The 17,998-nt window shown below is 46.2% G+C and overlaps 1 protein-coding gene across 1 annotated transcript in view; it reads left to right on the top strand.

Moving 5' to 3' along the window:
- Positions 1-17,142, top strand: part of Polr3a (RNA polymerase III subunit A) — a 39,918-nt gene extending 22,776 nt beyond the window's left edge. The window contains exons 18-31 of the mRNA XM_031361716.1: positions 620-738; positions 1,324-1,461; positions 3,123-3,293; positions 4,911-5,024; positions 7,942-8,028; positions 8,148-8,230; positions 9,206-9,376; positions 10,255-10,348; positions 10,543-10,635; positions 12,089-12,253; positions 12,785-12,949; positions 13,148-13,279; positions 14,794-14,926; positions 16,611-17,142. Coding sequence (XP_031217576.1) covers positions 620-738; positions 1,324-1,461; positions 3,123-3,293; positions 4,911-5,024; positions 7,942-8,028; positions 8,148-8,230; positions 9,206-9,376; positions 10,255-10,348; positions 10,543-10,635; positions 12,089-12,253; positions 12,785-12,949; positions 13,148-13,279; positions 14,794-14,926; positions 16,611-16,759 — 1,814 coding nt within the window. The 3' untranslated portion in view covers positions 16,760-17,142. The remainder of the gene's footprint in view (positions 1-619; positions 739-1,323; positions 1,462-3,122; positions 3,294-4,910; positions 5,025-7,941; positions 8,029-8,147; positions 8,231-9,205; positions 9,377-10,254; positions 10,349-10,542; positions 10,636-12,088; positions 12,254-12,784; positions 12,950-13,147; positions 13,280-14,793; positions 14,927-16,610) is intronic.
- The last annotated feature ends 856 nt before the right edge of the window (positions 17,143-17,998 follow it).

Here is a 17,998-nt window from a genome sequence, read left to right as displayed (position 1 = left end):
TTTTTTTTTTTTTGTGGTATTGAGTATCAATCCAGGGCCTCATGTACCATAGGCAAGTGCTCCACTACTGAGCTATAGCCGTACCTTAGATGTGGCAAATGTAACTTTGTATTTACTCAGACCCTTAGAGCATTACATTTCCATAAGCCATGCTCAGACTCAGAACCTAGGGCTTCTGTCACAGCTGTACTTTTTGTTTATTGTGAAATCGAATTCTCACTCTCTACCTCGGCCACCTTTTACCGGTTGTTCTACTTCCTGCCCCAGGTGTACACCTAGGGCCTCCCCTCCTCAGTCCTTGCTTCTTACTCTTACACACATATTCAGATTTCTTCTCCTGTCCTCTGTATGCAGACCCCATGTCCAGAAGGCCAGTATGGTGACCATCTGAAAGGTCCCAAAGGCTTTTCCCTCCCCCCCCCCACATGCACATGCCTCTGAGTCTAAGCTTCGCCTACATTGCTATAGCTATCCTTCACCACCCATGGACTCCTAGGCTGTGAGCATAAGGATTGTGCTGTGTCCCATTCTGTTTTATCCTCTGTCTGCCTCGCTTCTGTTACTGTTTTACAGTTTTACATTTTTCTAATACAATTTACATTTCTGACCTGTACTCCAGGTTCCTTCATTAACATATCACAGATGATTGCCTGTGTGGGACAGCAAGCCATCAGTGGCTCCCGGGTTCCAGATGGCTTTGAGAACAGATCTTTGCCTCACTTTGAGAAGCATTCAAAGGTAAATAAATGGCCATGGAAGATTGAAGGTTTGTCTAGTCTGTCCTCTGAGGAACACAGAACTATCAAGGTGTACCGCTGCCATTGGTTGTTTCCATGTGGTGTTTACTACGATGTGTTGCTGTGGCACTGAGGTCCCCTTCACGTCCGTCTTCAAACATTTGAAGTGTTCGTTTGGTGAGTGTTGATTTGTGAGAGTTTCACCACCATCACACATCACACTCCATTCTATTTTTACATTTTTAGTGGCTCTGGCTACGTATGGCTTTTGTGTGGAGGTGGGCAGGGCTGGCCCATGATATGGATGCCTTGAAGGCAGCAGGCACCCTCTGAGTTCCTTGACACTTTGGTACCGCAGCTCCAACTCACACTTCCCTCTTGTGAGGCACTCACATACACTGGCACTCCAGCAAAGATAGCCTGTTCAAATTGTTTCTACTACAGGCAAGGGCATTCAGCACCTGCCAGTTCTTCAGCCACTGGCTGGGAATGTGTAGCCGCCAGGGGACATTTTCGCATGTGGATAGATTTTACAATTTTGTATCTTGAACCTCATTTGATTTTCTCCTTTCCTACTTCTCTTTAGCTCCCTGCTGCCAAAGGCTTTGTGGCCAATAGCTTTTACTCTGGCTTAACGCCTACTGAGTTTTTCTTCCACACGATGGCTGGTCGGGAGGGCCTGGTGGACACAGCTGTGAAGACTGCTGAAACAGGATACATGCAGGTAAGTGAGGATGTGTCGTTAGCTACAGAGCACCAGCTCTGTGTGAGTGTGACCTGTGCCTGTGTGGAATGTGTGTGTGTGTGTGTGTGTGTGTGTGTGTGTGTGTTAGTTCATGAGCTGTGGTTTACCACCACTTTGGATTTGAAGGGGAACATTTAGACATGTTGGTGCTCCAGAACTAAAGAAACAAACAAAATAGTAACCCAACTCAGATTGTCCTGTGGGCCTTGAATGGTGAGAACAGGCCGGAGTGTGTGACTGATGCCCTAGAGGTGGATGCTGAGCTTATAGCCTGGAACTTGAGATTCGGCCTCCCTCGCTGTTTCCTAGCTTGAAGGGTGTGGAGTGATACCTGCCAGCTAGTTACTGAGAAGGTTCCGCATCCCACTTTGCTACTGTTTAGGTCCCATTATTCATTCTTTCATGGCTCCTGGGAATTGTTAGTGCTGTACTTCTCAAGTGGCTATCAGCCTTGACCATGTATGTCTCCTGTGAGGTTGCAGCACAGTTCTTTCCAGACCCTGGTGGAGGTCATTTCTACTCCTCATAGCTCTATGTGTTACAAGACAGTCCATGTGTGTTTGTTGCTGGGGATCTAGCACAGGCCTCCCAAATGCTAGGCCAAGGCTTTATCTGCTGAGCATAATCCTAGCCCCACCAAAATTCTTCATGTTTTTGACTGACACTAGTTAAAATTGACAGGCTAAATGATTGGGCCACAAACTTGATATTGGCTTGTTTCCTGTGTTTCCCCTGGAAGTGTGGTCCCTCTAGACCAGGGTTGATGAACCAGTGAGCCAAACAAAGGTGATGTGGGTATAGTGGCAGAAGACACAGCTCCGTGCCGTGTTTGGTATCACCTGGTGCTGTAGACATCTACTGGGAATCACCCTTCATATGAGGCGTGCCACTTTTGTTGGAAACCCTGTGGACTGTGACTACTTTTCCTACTCCTGAATGACAAGCTGTGACTTAGGGTTTGAACATATGTAGTATAAATTTCTGTAGCACTATGTGAACCTAGAAGCAGTGGGTTCTAGCAAGGGGAAGTTTGTTTTTCTATGGTACACTGCTGGCTGCTGGGAAGGCTCTCCCAAGCGGAGCTGAGAAATGGTTGCTGCTCTTGATTCAGATTCTTGCCCTACTTTCTCCCCTTCTGTCCTAAAACAGAGCTTGCATCCGATTCTCTGTACTGAAGTCTACATACAGGTATCCTGGCTTAAGTGTGTGTAGAAACTATAGTGTGTACCATAGGGAGCTGGGCAGAAAGGCAAAGCAGCCCAGGAAAGCACTGTGCAGAGTTCTTGGGGCTGGTGAGGTTTCTGTCACAGGGAGACTTATCACAGTGAAAACACGGTTGGAGCACGGGCTGCCTCTCACTGCACACGTGCCTCAATGTTCTCCGGCAAGGGAGGCACTTTTAAGGGATTTCTAATAGTGTGATGTTGATGTAATTCAAGCGCTTGTTACCTAGGGTTGGGATGAGGCTTGGTGACTGAGTACTTACATAGCACACATAAGGCCCCAGATTGATCTCTAGCACCAGGAAAAACGAACAAGTAAATCAATGACCTGTGACCTTAAAACTTTGAATGGCAAGTCTGATTGTGTGCTATGAAGCAGTCTTCAGCAGACAGCCGAGCTTCCTTCTCTTCCTGTAGAGAAGACTGGTCAAATCCCTGGAAGACCTCTGCTCCCAGTACGATCTGACAGTGCGGAGTTCCACCGGTGACATCATCCAGTTCATCTATGGAGGAGATGGCTTAGATCCCGCCGCCATGGAGGGCAAAGATGAGCCGCTGGAGTTTAAAAGGGTTCTGGACAACATCAGGGTGAGACACAGCACTCTGTTGGGGCTACAGACTTCTGGAGGCTCTGTTCTCTCTTGGCACTGTTTGTAGTACCATGCTTCTCTCTTAGTCACCTCTGCCTGAGGATTAGATTAGTACCTTTCTTCGAGTGACCCCGTTTTCATTTGTGCGCCTGTTAGTCCAAATCAAGTGGGTGCAAGTGGAAGAGGCTTGGCTCCTCTTATCTAGTGGAGTGAACTAGAGACAAGTTTTATAAAGAATGGTGTCAGGCAGCAGGCTCGTTTCATATACTAGAGCTAGGAATGAACGCTGGAACCATTCTTTTTGAAGAATCATTGGATGAGATTCATCTGGATTTCAGTTTAGTGCTTCTTGACTCAGCTTTTTTGCACAGAAGGTTGTTCCATTGAGGTGTCTTTTCCACTAGTAGTTGCAAGCTACCAGTTAAGAATGGGTCAAAAAACTAGTAAAACTTTGAGGAAACCCCATGAGCTGAAGGTGTGTTGAACTATTTCCCCTCTTGCCATATTTAGTTGACTGGTTGTTTTTGTAGTCCTGAAGTCAAGGCTGGGGCCTGGAGTGTGAACAGGGACTATACCGGAGAGGCCCTTGGCCCTGTGACGGTTCTGTGCCCCAGTGTAGGGGAATGCCAGGGCCAATAAGTGGGAGAGGGTGGGGTATCAAGCAGAGGAAGGGGGGAGGCAACAGGGGTTTGTTTGTTCTTGTTTTTTGTTTTGTTTTGTTTTTTTGTTTTTGGTTTTTGGGGGGGTTTTGTTTGGAGGGGAAAGTGGGAAAGGAGAAATCATATGACATGTAAGTAAAGAAAATACCTAATTAAAAAAAGAAAAGAAAAGAAAAGGGGCCATACCACGAGCAACATCTTTGATCCTTTGTTATTTTTGTACTTTTCTTTTCGGATAAAGTCTTATTTGGCTGACAACTACAGTTGAATTTGTTCTGTAGCTTAGGCAAACTAGAACTTGTGATCTACCTGCCTGGGCTGTCCTAAGTAGCTGAGATTACAGGGTGGTCCACTAAGCCTGGTGACAGCAATGTACGTTTTTACAAATACAAAATATGCCAGGCAGTAGTAATCCCAGAAATTTGGAGGCAGAAGCAGGCAGATCTCTGAGTTTGAGGCCAGCCTGGTCTACGGAGCAGGTTCCAGCCTGGGCTACACAGAGAAATTCTGTTTCACAGCAAACAAACAACAACAACAAAACCCTAAATACAAATCTGGGCTGAAGTTGAGTTGGGAAGCAGTAGATCCATACTTGCCAATTAGAGTGGAACTCTTTAAATAAGGTGGGGGTTCCTGACAACAGGATAGAGCATGCCTGTAATCCTTTTACTTAGGATGGAAAAAGATCAGGAATTAAAGGCCAACTTCCACTGCATAGTGAGTTTGAGGTCAGCCTGAGCTACACAGGACACTGTCTTAGACAGACAAAACAGAAGGCAGAGCTTATCTGGTGTTCACTTTCACATGAGACGTGGAGTCCAGAGTTTGTTAGCAAAGAAAGCCACAGGTTGCTAAAAGTTCACTCTGCAGAGTTTTATATGTGGGAAGTTCCTCTCCCTAGTCCTTGCCCTCCCCCTCACCAGGCACATGTAACACCATGTCTTTCTGGTACTCAGGCAGTGTATCCTTGTCAGAGTGAACCTGCTCTCAGTAAGAACGACCTCACCGTGACCACTGAGGCCATCATGAAGAAGAATGAGTTCCTATGCTGCCAAGACAGCTTCCTGCAGGTAGGCTCTGCCTGGTGTCCTGTCTAGTGCCTCCCACTGCATTTTATTTATTTATTTATTTTTGGGTTTTTTTTCGAGACTGGTTTTTTCTCTATGTAGCCCTGGCTTTCCTGGAACTCAATCTGTAGGTCAGGCTGGCCTTGAATTCAGAAATCCACCTGCCCCTGCCTCCCAAGTGCCACTGCATTTTATAAGCCAGGGTTTTATTGTGGGTTTTTGTTGTGTCCTGGACACTATCCAGATGAAGAATAATGTCTTGTCTTTCACACAAGTGACTCCCTGTTAGAGAAGGAACCTAGAGATCTTGTCTGTGTAACCCTGTCACCAACCCCGTGTCTGCTTACTTTTTTCTGCAACCATTCTGAATGCCTGTCTTTAGTGACTGCCATCTGCCTCATATTGCAGCTTCTTTCTGTGACAGATCAGAAACTAATTGATTGGTCTTCCCATTCCTCCTGGGGCCATCACCATGCTGTGCTTTGAGGGTTTTCATTGGTTTGCTTTTTTGTTTTTGACCAGTGAGGACCTGCTCCAGCAGCGTCTCCTCATTTATAATCATGGCTAGGATCAAAAGCAGAGGGATCGAGAGATCCCAGCCAGTGCTCGCCTTTTGGCTTGAGTCCATAGGCCAGTTTTGTGTGTGCATCAGGACCAGAGGGGGATCCTGGGGAAACCCTACTCCCCTTGATCCTGTGTAGAGGTGTGAAAGGTGCAAGGTCCCTTTCAAGTACCATTTGTGTTGGATTTTACCTTAGACATCATCTTCCTTTTTTTGCTTTTCAGAGGTAAGAATGGCAGTTTTGTGTTCTATGTGACTATATTAGTTATCTTTCCCTTCATCCTCAAGGACCTTCACTGAGAAATAACAGCCGTGTGCTGTGTTGGCATGGCCTGCGAGCCAGCAAGCGACCTGTTGCCAGCATGGAGGCTATACATTTCAGTCCCAGTTCCAGCAAACACAGGCTCCTCCTCTGGCTGATTCCTATACCTTTGACTAGTTTTCCTTGGTGGCCTTGCAGCCAACAGTTTCTTCAGTGAGCACTGGCTCAGCTTGTCCACTGTGTCACTCAAATATTAAAGACTTGATGATGTGACAAGGGTGAAACGTGTCCTTTCTGTCCAGTCTCTTAACAATGAGGAGCTCACATGCACTAAGAGAACTAAAATTTAATGCTGAGCCCAGCCTATAGTACAGCTGAGGCAGGTCTGAGTAGCCAGCCCTTGTTTCCTGGCCCTTACCAGAGGCCAATATGAATGCTATTGGCACACTGGAGTGTGAGACTTATAAGTTGCCCATGAGTTCATTTGCCTACTGAGTATTGTACATGCCTTCCCTCTAGCATGCATAGGCTCATCTACGAGAGTTCTTGGTGCTTATATCAGGTTGGTTTCTTCCGTGTGAATCCACTGTTTAGAAACTTCACTTCCAGTGCATGTCTGTCCCCTTGGCTCTTTATTCCTTTCAACAAAGCCACTGGGAGCATGTTACATGGGGAGTCACTGACAGGTGCTACTCCTACTGCCTGTAAGCTGTGTTTGGTGTGTATGTCTGATTGTGTGTCTGTCTGTCTGTCTGTTTCCGTCTTCTCACAGCTGGAAACCTCCAGGCCTCTTTGTCCTCTACTGTTTCTGTTTCCCTTGCTGAAAGAGTGGTCACAGCTCCTGGGCCCTTAGCTCTCAGCCCTGAGCCAGACAAGTGGCAAGATGTGAAAGCCACTAGTGCGCAGGGTTTTTTTGGCCCTGAGCAGCAGAGAGAAGTCTGTGCTGTCCAGCGTCTCTCCACCTTTTCTTGGCAGTTCCTCACTGTCCCAAACCAGCTCCAGGTGACTGATTAATGAGTCTTGAGAATTCTTCTTTTCTTTCCTTTTCAATATAACTACACATGTATTCATTTATATTTTTGATGGTATACATACTTGGGCTATGGCAAGCATGTGGAAATCAGAGGACAGCTCTTCCTCCCATATGGTCTTGGGGATAGAACTCAGGCCATCAGGCTTTGGGACAGGCATCTTTACACACACACACACACACACACACACACACACGCACATACACACGCACCCAAGGCATCTCACTAGCAATGAGTTTTTCTTCAACGTCAGTCTTTGAGCCATTTTAAAAATTATTTTATGTATATGGTTATTTGGCCTGCATGTATGTCTGTATACCACTTGCATTCCTGGTGCCCATGGAGGCCAGACCACACGGTATCAAGTCCCTTAGGACTGGAGTTACAAATGGTTATGAGCTTTCATGTGAGTGCTAGGAATTGAACCTGGGTGTCCTGGAAGAGTAACCAGTGCTTTCAAGTGTTGGGTGTTCTCTCTAGCCTATTCTGAGACTTTAAATCTTACAATATAATAAAGCTCTTTCTAAAATGAAATCATTTCTATCTAGATAGATGTCTGAACTGCAGAGTCACCCTCCATGTCTCCCTACTTCTCAATTTAAAGACAGAGTTGACTAGCCCAGGCAGCTATGAGACCTGCAGAGAGACCAGAGGAGAGAGAGTGATGTTTAGAGTGATTGTCAGTGCTTCCAAAGAGGTCTTCACTGTGGAGTCATGAGGGTTCTGAGTGTAGAATCTTAACTCCTTGTAAACTCCCTAAGAGCTATGCCAAGTTCCTTCCTACAGCATGTAACAGATAAGGGTCCAGGGTAACTCATGGGAACGGGTTGTATAGTGAGGCCTAGCGAATTTCTTAAGCAGAGGGCCAGTTTCCCCAGGGTGGAAAGCACAGTAGCCTCCTTACAAACATGCTATGTAAGGGAACTAGTGCCGGGATTGTATCCTCGGTGCTGTGTGGTTGCTAAGATATGGAGCACTGTGTCCACTGTTGTGTTTCAGAGTGATTCTGCTGTCTAAATCATTGAAAATCATACAGATTGATAACGTGTTCTATAATCTTTTCAGGAAATAAAAACATTCATTAAAGGGGTGTCTGAGAAGATTAAGAAAACCAGAGATAAATACGGGATCAACGATAACGGCACAACAGAGGTACTGCTTTGCCAAACTGTTGTCACACAGTGTTTCACAGATTCAGCTTGTGCTGACTGTGTGCCAGTGTTTTACAGATGCAGTTCATCCTGACTGTGCACTTGCCTTTGTTCTTCCAGCCTCGTGTGCTGTACCAGTTGGACCGTATTACCCCTACCCAAATAGAGAAGTTTCTGGAGACCTGTAGGGATAAGTACATGAGGTAGGCATGCTATCTACACTGCCAAGCATCTGTGCAGAACTCCGTGTCCTGGATGTTCTCTCTGGGTTCAGGTTCTGGCTGGCCTGGTTTCATCTCTGTTGATATGGTAAAATACTTTGTCCAAAAGCAACTCAGGGGAGGAAGGAATGATTTTTAGCTCACAGTTCTAGGTTAGAATCCATTTGGGGAAGTTGAGGCAGGCATTCAGTCAGCTGTCACGTCGCACCCACAGTCAGGAGCAGAGGGCGGGGAGCGCCATGCTGCCTGCTTGCCTCTGCTTTTGCTGTAGCTTCCTTCATGTTACTCAGTTCAGGTCCCAGACAATGAAGTGATTCTGACCTCTTAGGTTGGGTCTTCCCAACTCAATAATCTACAAAATCCCCTCAAACATGCCCATAGTCATCCTGATCTACATAATTCCTCATTGAGCCACTGTCTTCCTGGGTGACTCTAGGTCAGTCAGGCTGATAATAACAACTAACAAGCACACTGCCCAGCATCAATGCCAGACACTGGGCAAATTTATGCCTTTCATCTGGAGTCTTCAGTGGGATCCTAAGTTGGATGGATGCTCCTAAACATGAAAGGACTTGAAAAAGAATTTCCTGAATGTCCTTTGCCCGTAAGGAAACTCATATTATGTACTGCAGATCCCAGCTCTCTGACCACATTTACTACCCAGTAAAAACAGACCACTTCCAACTACTCCACACAGTGGACACCAGCTCTGTATATATCACAAGCTTATCACAAGAATTTAGTCATATTGTCTGCCCCTCTGACCTCACTCCCCTGACGACCCTTGTTCCTAGCCTGTGCTAGCCCCTTCCTCTGGCACAAACACTGCCTGGCCCATGGCTATTTCCATCCTAAACCCACCAGAATCTATGTATTTTCCTTTAAGAGGCAGTGTCCCCGCACATTTGATGGCCTTTTCTTTGTAGCGTCATATCTTCTCATGTGCCTTTCTTGTAGAGCACAGATGGAACCAGGCTCCGCAGTGGGTGCACTCTGTGCACAGAGCATTGGTGAGCCAGGCACCCAGATGACCCTGAAGACCTTCCACTTTGCAGGGGTAGCCTCCATGAACATCACCCTGGGTGTGCCTCGGATCAAAGAGATCATCAACGCTTCGAAGGCCATCAGGTAGCTGTGCCCTGGCCTATTTCTTGGGGACCAGTGGTCCTCGTGCTCATGAATGCCTGTGATTTATTAACTGAGCAGTTTCTAGTGTCCATAGGGCAGATCTGGTGTATTGATAATTGTTTGGATTGTTAGAAAGTCGCTCAAGTAAAAACTTGTTTTATTTTATGACCACTACCTACATGAAATAGAAGTATTGAGGACTACATCAGTAGACATTTCATTCCTTTGGTGCCATTACTCCATGCCTGAAGCGCTGACTGATTATTCTCCTGCTTGATTTGTACCCATTCTCTGTAAGCCCTTAGTCAAGAGACTTTGGATTAGAAGAACTAGAGATATATCATGTTTTTAGGGGTAAAAATTATTCTGTCTGTTCTTTAAGTCTTGCAGTAGAAATAACACCTAAGGAACAGCTAAAGATAGCAGGTCCTGGTTCTAGACCAGCAACTGTGGGTATCCTGGGTGGTTGGAGGTCTGCTTGCCTCCTGCAAGCTGCTCAGATCTGTCCCCAGGGCCCATGTTGTTGGGATACTGTCCCCTGTGAGAACAGAAGATGACAGTGGTGGTTAGAGGAGCAGGAGTATTATTGGAGAGGGGTAAAAGGAGGTGAAATGCACTAGGAGTTGGTTCCCTGGAGAGCAGAAGGTCAAGAACTAAGAGGTAGGAACTTTCTTGAATTTTGTCACAGATAGAATGGGGATCTGGGGTCTCCTGAAACTAGCTAGCTCTAGTGAGAGGTCTGTGAAGTCCTTTGTTGCGGGTCTCCCTGAAGTGAGTTCTAGTAAAGTGCTCATGGCTGTGAGTAGCACTCAGACTTAATACAGCACCCACTGTGCAGTCCTGGTCCCTTGTGTGCTGATCTTTGCTCCTCTTTGCAGCACTCCAATTATCACAGCACAGCTAGACAAGGATGATGATGCAGATTACGCACGCCTGGTGAAGGGCAGAATTGAGAAAACTCTCCTGGGGGAGGTAAGGAATCCCTTTTGCTAACAGGAAAGTGTTATCAGACATCCTCTCCTCGCTGTAGTGTTGAGTGTGTGGCAGAGTAGCTGCTGTGGATGTAACCTTCAGCTGAGGCCATGTGGAGTGTGTGTCTGTGTATAGTTGAGATGGGGAAGGAGCCATGAGAATGGAGGTAATGATCTGCTCTTTTGCCATGGCAGATCTCAGAGTATATTGAAGAAGTATTTCTTCCTGATGACTGCTTTATTCTTGTCAAGCTCTCTCTGGAACGGATCCGACTTCTGAGACTGGAGGTGAGTCAGAGTTAATGTGTGAGGATGTGATCCTGTGTGTCCTGAGTCAGGTGCTGAGAAACCAAGGGAGAAGTCAGCAGCCAGAGATACAGTATAAAATTTCTGGCTGGTGGTTGTTGTTGGTCACACCACTAGCTGTCACATCCTTCTGAGTTGACCTTGATGCAGACAAGACATGGCCATCACAAGAAACTATTGACTTGGAGTGGGTGCAATCTACATTTACTGGTTTATTATGACATGGTATTAGGATAACATATTTCCATCCATCTTTATGTACTGTGGAAGGAGCCTGGGCCAGTTCTGTCGTAGTCACCTATGGATCCTCAGCACAGCACTAGGCTGGTTTGCAATGTTTTCAGTTGGTGGGTTAACCTGGCCTCTCTTACTAGTGTTTGTGGAAATAGATAACAGTTAACTGATAACAAACTTTGTAGGGGTCAGCTGAGGTCAACTGCTAGTTAAGCCTTTCTTAGCCTTGAAAAAAATTTGAAAGCCATTCTCAAGTGCCATATTCTTGTGGTTCCCACATGACTGTCAAGTCTGTCTTGTTTAACTTGTGACTCTGGCAGCATTTGCTTTATAGGCCTTGATATAGCTTGGTTGACTCTTATGAGAATAAATGACTCTTATGTATAAACAAGGTCCTCGGTTTTTATCTAGGGATTGGAAAGAAATAAAAAATGAAGAATGCATTTGCATCTGGGAGTATAGCACAAAACCAACAAACTTCTCAGCCTTCCTGGCCCCTCTGTTCTCCAGACACTCCAGAACTTTCTCCATGGGTTGTGTTTGTTTTTATTTTTTATTTATTTATTTTTTTGTTTTGTTTTGTTTTTCGAGACAGGGTTTCTCTGTGTATCCCTGGCTGTCCTGGAACTCACTCTGTAGACCAGGCTGGCCTCGAACTCAGAAATCCACCTGCCTCTGCCTCCCAAGTGCTGGGATAAAGGTGTGCGCCACCACTGCCCAGCCATGGGTTGTGTTTGTTGCCATGAGTTGAACATGAATGTTCAGTGAGAAAAATGTTCACTTTTTTTTTTCAGTGAAAAGAATCTCCTGTTTATGAATAAAGCACAGGTATTGAACATAATACATAATATAGCAACATTTGTGGGCTTGGAGAGATTGAACAGTTAAGAGTACTTACTGCTCTTCTAGGAGGCAAAGATTCTGTTCTAGCACCCACATAGATTATCTTAGAACCTTCCGTAACTCCAGCTCCAAGAGATCTGACCCCTCTTTGTGTCTTCATGTATACACATAGGTGACGTACCTTCACGCAGACAGACACACATACACATGAGTAAAAATAAGAGTAAGTTCTGTGGCAGAGGAGGTGGCAAAAATTGACTACCAAGACTTCCTAGAGAGTCATCATGTCATTAAGGATGAAAGCCAATGTCACGGAATTCTGCTGATGTCTGTTGGTAATGTCCCTGGCACCCTGCAGGTCAATGCTGAGACAGTGCGGTACTCCATCTGCACATCCAAGCTCCGAGTGAAGCCTGGTGATGTGGCTGTTCATGGGGAGGCTGTGGTGTGTGTCACCCCCAGGGAAAACAGCAAGAGCTCCATGTATTATGTGCTGCAGTTTCTGAAAGAGGACCTACCCAAGGTGAGGCAAAGCATCCTCTCTTGGAGAAACAGCTACGGGTGGAGCTGGGGGGCAGGTAGGTCAGTATAGGACCAAGGATGGCACCCCAGTCCTTCATAGTCATATACCAAGGGGTCAGTCTCGTTCTTCTTATTAAATATTTTTGGAGGTGTGGGAGTGTGTGGTGTGCTTGCAGTAGTTGGCTCTCTCTACCATTGGGTTCTTAGAATCAAACTTGGGTTGTCAGGCTCTGTGGGAGACTCTTGTATTGACTCAGCCTGCTTTTATATTTTATCCTGTAACTGAAGCTCTGTCCATTAGTCTTCTTTCTGCTCTCTCCAAGCTGATTGTAGGTTGGGGTATAGTCCCCTGGACTGTCTTCCCCCACCCCCAGACAGTAAGTACATAGTCCCCCTGGATTACACACATTGAAGTAGGGATGGCCAAGAATAGCATGAGTCAGGTTATCAGCTCATTCCTCTGCCCTGTTTCTGAGGCTCTTGGGTGGGACCACGGGGTTGCTGCATCTTGAACATTTTATGTTGAATGTAGGTGGTGGTACAAGGTATCCCAGAGGTGTCAAGAGCTGTCATCCATATCGATGAGCAGAGTGGGAAGGAGAAGTTCAAGCTTCTAGTAGAAGGTGACAACCTGCGGGCAGTCATGGCCACCCACGGTGTGAAAGGCACCCGAACCACTTCTAATAACACCTATGAGGTACCATCCCCTTTGGACCCTTGGCCAACACCCAGTACAGTTACCTGACCCTGACATTTACTCTCTCTTCTCCCAACAATTGCATAGCAATCTGTTGTGGGAAATAGATCAGGATTTGCTTTGTGCTTGTCCCGCAGCATAAGTAGGAATGGGGTGGCTCCTGCAGGGCTGCCTCTGATCACTCTGAGCTTTTCCTAGGTGGAAAAAACCCTGGGCATTGAGGCTGCCCGGACAACTATCATCAACGAGATCCAGTACACAATGGTCAACCATGGCATGAGCATCGACAGGAGGCACGTGATGCTGCTCTCTGACCTGATGACCTACAAGGTGTGAGAGAAGGGAGGCTCCAGATTGTTGGGGTGGTGACATCCACTGTCTGGCAAAAAGAGCTTGTATGGCATGTGAAGCACATTGGTGAGGGGACTGACCTGGACAGGAAGTAACGTGTCACCACCAAAAAGCCTTAAGTGTGAGGATGGGGCCAGGTTTTCTGGTAAATTCCCAGGGACAGATTTTTTCAACACAGATAGTTTTGGGAAGAGAAGTGTTTGAACATTGCTTTTTCTATGTTCTGAGTCTTATTTTACAGCAAAACAGGCCATTACCAAAACTAGACTGTCCATGATGACTTGGGGTTTTGCTCACTAAAGCAACTCCATCAACAGACAGACAGACAGAGAGAGAGAGACAGAGAAAGAGAGGGGGGAGCAAGGGAGAGAGAGAAAGGAGTGTAGGAGGAAGCTGCTGAGGGTGTTTGATTCCTCATACTGTAGTGCATCAGGTTTTTCATAAGCCACTGCTGCAATAGAGGGCTTTTAGGAACCAGAAGTGTAAGTCAGGTGGGGAGCATAGTCATGATAAATATCCCCAAGTCTCTGGCTTCTGTGACAATAGCATCTCTAAAGGAGAGGCTGTCTCAGATGTGCTTTCTGGTATTGTTTGAATGCATGTGCAAGCTTTGTCTGCCAGACAAGTTTCATTCTATTTTTGTGTTGTATGTACATGTGGGTGTGTTAATCATGTGGGTATTCCTTCATGTATGGAGGTTAGAGTTCAACCTTGGGTACTGTTCCTCACAAGACATTGACCATTGATTTTTAATGCCTTTTTTTTTTCTTTTTGGTTTTTCAAGACAGGGTTTCTATGGATAGCTCTGGCTGTCCTGGAATAATTTTGTAGATGAGTCCTGGCCTGGAACTCAGAGATCCACCTGCCTCTGCTTCCTGAGTGCTGGATTGAAGGCGTGCACCACCACGCCAAGCATTTTAAATGCCTTTATTAGCATATGTTAATTGTGCATACCATGGGATTTCAGTCTGACCATTTTGTGTATGTGGATGATATGGTTTTGTTGGAGTCACCTCCATTTACCATGTCTTACTGACTTGCTCCTACTCATCCCCTTCCCAGCTCATCCTCCTTAGTTACATGTACCCCCATTTTAAAGACCCAGTTAAGTATGACTGCTTAGAGGGTCAGGGTGAGGAGCTTGGGCACCTTAGCAGTGTTTATACCATTGAAGATTGTCTTTCCCTGTGCCCACCAAAGATGTAGAGCCTCACAGAAGGGTTCCTGAAGCACCCTCCTACCTCAAGATATTGACAGCACTGGTCTTGTGTATGTTCGCACTGTTTCTTAACTGGAAGTACCTACATTGTTTCTAGCACTAGCTTCTTAAGAAGGAAGAACCACCCCCAACCCCATTTTTTAAAAAACCAGGTTGCTAATGAATAGTTGCATGACTGGTTTTGGCGTTTCTGGTGTTGGGATATTGTCTACTGCTTTAGTATGGAACTTTAGGGAGTGGCTTTATTCCCTTCTGACAATCTCTCCTCACACAGGGTGAAGTCCTGGGTATAACCAGGTTTGGCCTGGCCAAGATGAAGGAGAGTGTGTTGATGCTGGCATCCTTTGAGAAGACAGCTGACCATCTCTTTGATGCTGCCTACTTTGGGCAGAAAGACTCCGTATGCGGTAGGTTTGGAATGGATCTATTGTCTCTAGAGCCCAGTAGAGGCACCCTGTCCTCCTACCAAGTCTGAGCTACCTTCAGTGCAGACAGTTTTTGAGTTCCAAAAGAGTATATGGATCCTGAGTCCTTGAAGCCGTACTTGGCCCCATTGACTGGCAGCGTACATGTTGTCCAGGGTTGACAGGTGGTGGGTAGTATCAGTACCATTGGGAGCAGAAGAGATGGCCTGTAGTCCTGCCCCCTGCTGAGGCATTGAACATCATTTCAAAAGTCAAGTACCACAGAAAAGGAGGAGAGACACTAGGTAGAGAAAGGGGTGGGGAGGTGTGGAGATGACTGAAAAGCCAGGCCAGGTGGTGCACATCTCTAATCCCAGGACTAGAGGCAGAGGCAACCAGAAACCTGTGAGTTCCATGCCAGGCTGTTCTTCTACACAGTGAGTTCAGCCTAGTTGAGGCCACGCAGTGAGAGCCTGTCTTAAAAACACCAAGGGGAAATGAAAGAAAAATGAGGAGGTTTAGCATGGGAGAATCCCAGGGGCAAGCCAGAGTAGAGCTAGCTGTGAGATACTGGGACTGAGATCTAGCACCCACCTGATATAGGAGACTGGGTCTTTGCTCAGGCTGTGCACACCCACTTTTTGATGCTTCACCACCACTGACACCATGCAGCCTTAGCACAGCCTCTGTTCCCCATCCTACTTGGAAATTGCCCCTGTCTCTGTGCCTGAAGCACTCTAGCCCAACAGTAGCTTTCCCTGTATATTGGGCTTAGATTGGCTCTTTGTCTCTTTGGCATCAACCTGTAATGCATCTGCCTCTTGCTTGCATCCTAGAGAATAAGAGACATGCATAGAGCCTGTACTTAGAACTTTTAAATCTAACTAAAGGTGCCAATTGGTGCTGTACACCTATAATCCCAAGCACTGTGAAGGCAGAAGCAGCCAGGTCTTCTTGAGTTTAAGGCCAGACTGGTCCAAAGAGTGAGTTCCAGGGATTCCAGGTCTAAGCAGAGAAACCTTGCCTTGAAAAACCAAATAAAGGAAAAGAAAGAAAGATTTGAGCCAGGCGGTGATGGCTCACACCTTTAGTCCCAGCACTTGGGAGGCAGAAGCAGGCAGATTTCTGAGTTTGAGGTCAGCCTGGTCTACAGAGTGAGTTCCAGGACAGCCAGGGCTACACGGAGAAACCCTGTCTCGAAAAACAAACAAACAAAAAAAAAGATGGGGAATTCTCCACCTATCCCTTCTCGAAGTCAGTGGAAGCCTTCTCAGTGTTCTGATACAGGCACTGGTACTCAGGGCCCTGCACTTCCAACTGTTGTCATCCTTTCTTCCAGACACTAGGTTAAGGAAGGCAAGTGACAAACTCGTCATCTCCTGATCATGTGCAGGCTTCCTGCTGTCTAGCTGTTTCCCAAAGACTATCTATCTACTGCTTTTTGACTTGTGTTTCAGAAATGGCTGAGCTGCATTGGTTTCCAGAGACCTACTGGACTGTGGTAGGCACTGTCCTTCCAGAGATAGGGCTCCTCAACCTTTGCTCAGCCTTGTATACATACATGGGAAGGAAGATGATGAGCAGGGTATAGACAGGTGGCCCTCGAAGCTCAAATTTACAATCCTAGATCAGTAATGTTTTCTCTACTCTGAATCCTTTCTCTAACCAAGGTTCTGGTTGGTTTCAGGTGTGTCTGAGTGCATCATCATGGGAATTCCAATGAACATCGGAACTGGTCTCTTCAAGCTGTTACACAAAGCCAATAGGGACCCAAAACCACCCAGGAGGCCCCTGATATTTGACACACATGAATTCCACATCCCTCTTGTCACATAGCTTATGGTGCGAGGTCACCATTTCTGACTTTGGCTCCTTGTCCTATGTGCTGCTGAATGGAAGAACTTTGTTTTAGTTGGACAGATGTCTGCATGAACTTACCATGGTCAGACCAATCCCATCCCCTCAGGAGGAGCTCCTTGGATGGGGAATTGGGATTCTCTTCACTGAGGGGCCTCAACACTGCTGCTCAGCCTGCTCACGACCCATACCATCTCACTGTTTCTACAGAGGATCCATAAGGTGTGCCCACACCTGCATGTGAGCCAGGCCAAGACCCACAGAGGCCAGGACAGAGTCCTAGTTTCCCATTGCTCACTTAAGCCAGATTTTCCACTGATATACTAATGTAAATACATTACCTTTATTTATTTGTTCTGAGAGGTATTAAGTGTTGTTATTTTACTTTGAGACAGGCTGTAGAAACAAGAACACCAGCTTCAAAGCATATTGGGAAAGCACGTACCAATGTGAGGTCCAGTGTGGGATGGCTAGGCTCTGGTCAGGCACTGTCCATGTGAATATAAATGCCTTAAAAGAAAATGAGAGGCAAGCTGAGTTTCCTAGTAAAGTGAGTCACTTTCAAGGACACGGTAGCCTGTGGCTCCCAAGGAAAGACATTAACAAGAGGAGGAGTGCTTCCCCTAAATTCTCTTGAGAGCAGTAGTTTGTCTATATCAGTCTCTTAACAAATCTGGGCCTATGGGTTTACCAGGAAGTCTACCAAGGTATTCATCACTTATGCATATGCTTGAACCCCACCCTGTTCTGATCTCTGAGGGGTTGAGGTGGGGGTGGGTATCAGGTGTGGTTAAGTAGCCCACTAGTTTCCAGTAGATCAACTTGATTTCATCTCTGATGATGTTCCTGATGACTCCTGTCTTGCCCCTTGAAGGGATGAGTGGGGTTGACCTCAGCACATGACACTATCTGGGTGGCGTCACTCCAGGAAGGCAGAGTTTGTCATAGGCACACCACTGTGCTAGCAGCAGTGAATATTACTCAGTAGTTCAGACGGTGATAACGACTCTGATTTGGTCTCAGTGTGGACCAAAGGAAAGACAAGAACAGAAAGATCACTTCCACTTCCTCTCCACCTTCCCAAACTAAAGGAGTGGTAGGGAGAATGGTAACTTTTAACTTTTTTTTCCAAATGTATTTAGTCACATATCACAATTACAGACCTCTGCCCTGCTTTGTCTTTGAGTAGAAGAAAGTCCTTCCTGTGTACCAACTTAC

This window comes from Mastomys coucha, unplaced genomic scaffold (genome assembly GCF_008632895.1).
Source record: "Mastomys coucha isolate ucsf_1 unplaced genomic scaffold, UCSF_Mcou_1 pScaffold9, whole genome shotgun sequence".
NCBI classification, from domain to species: Eukaryota; Metazoa; Chordata; class Mammalia; order Rodentia; family Muridae; genus Mastomys; species Mastomys coucha.
Note: the sequence above shows the minus strand (reverse complement) of the source record. Positions and strands in the feature narration are given on the sequence as shown.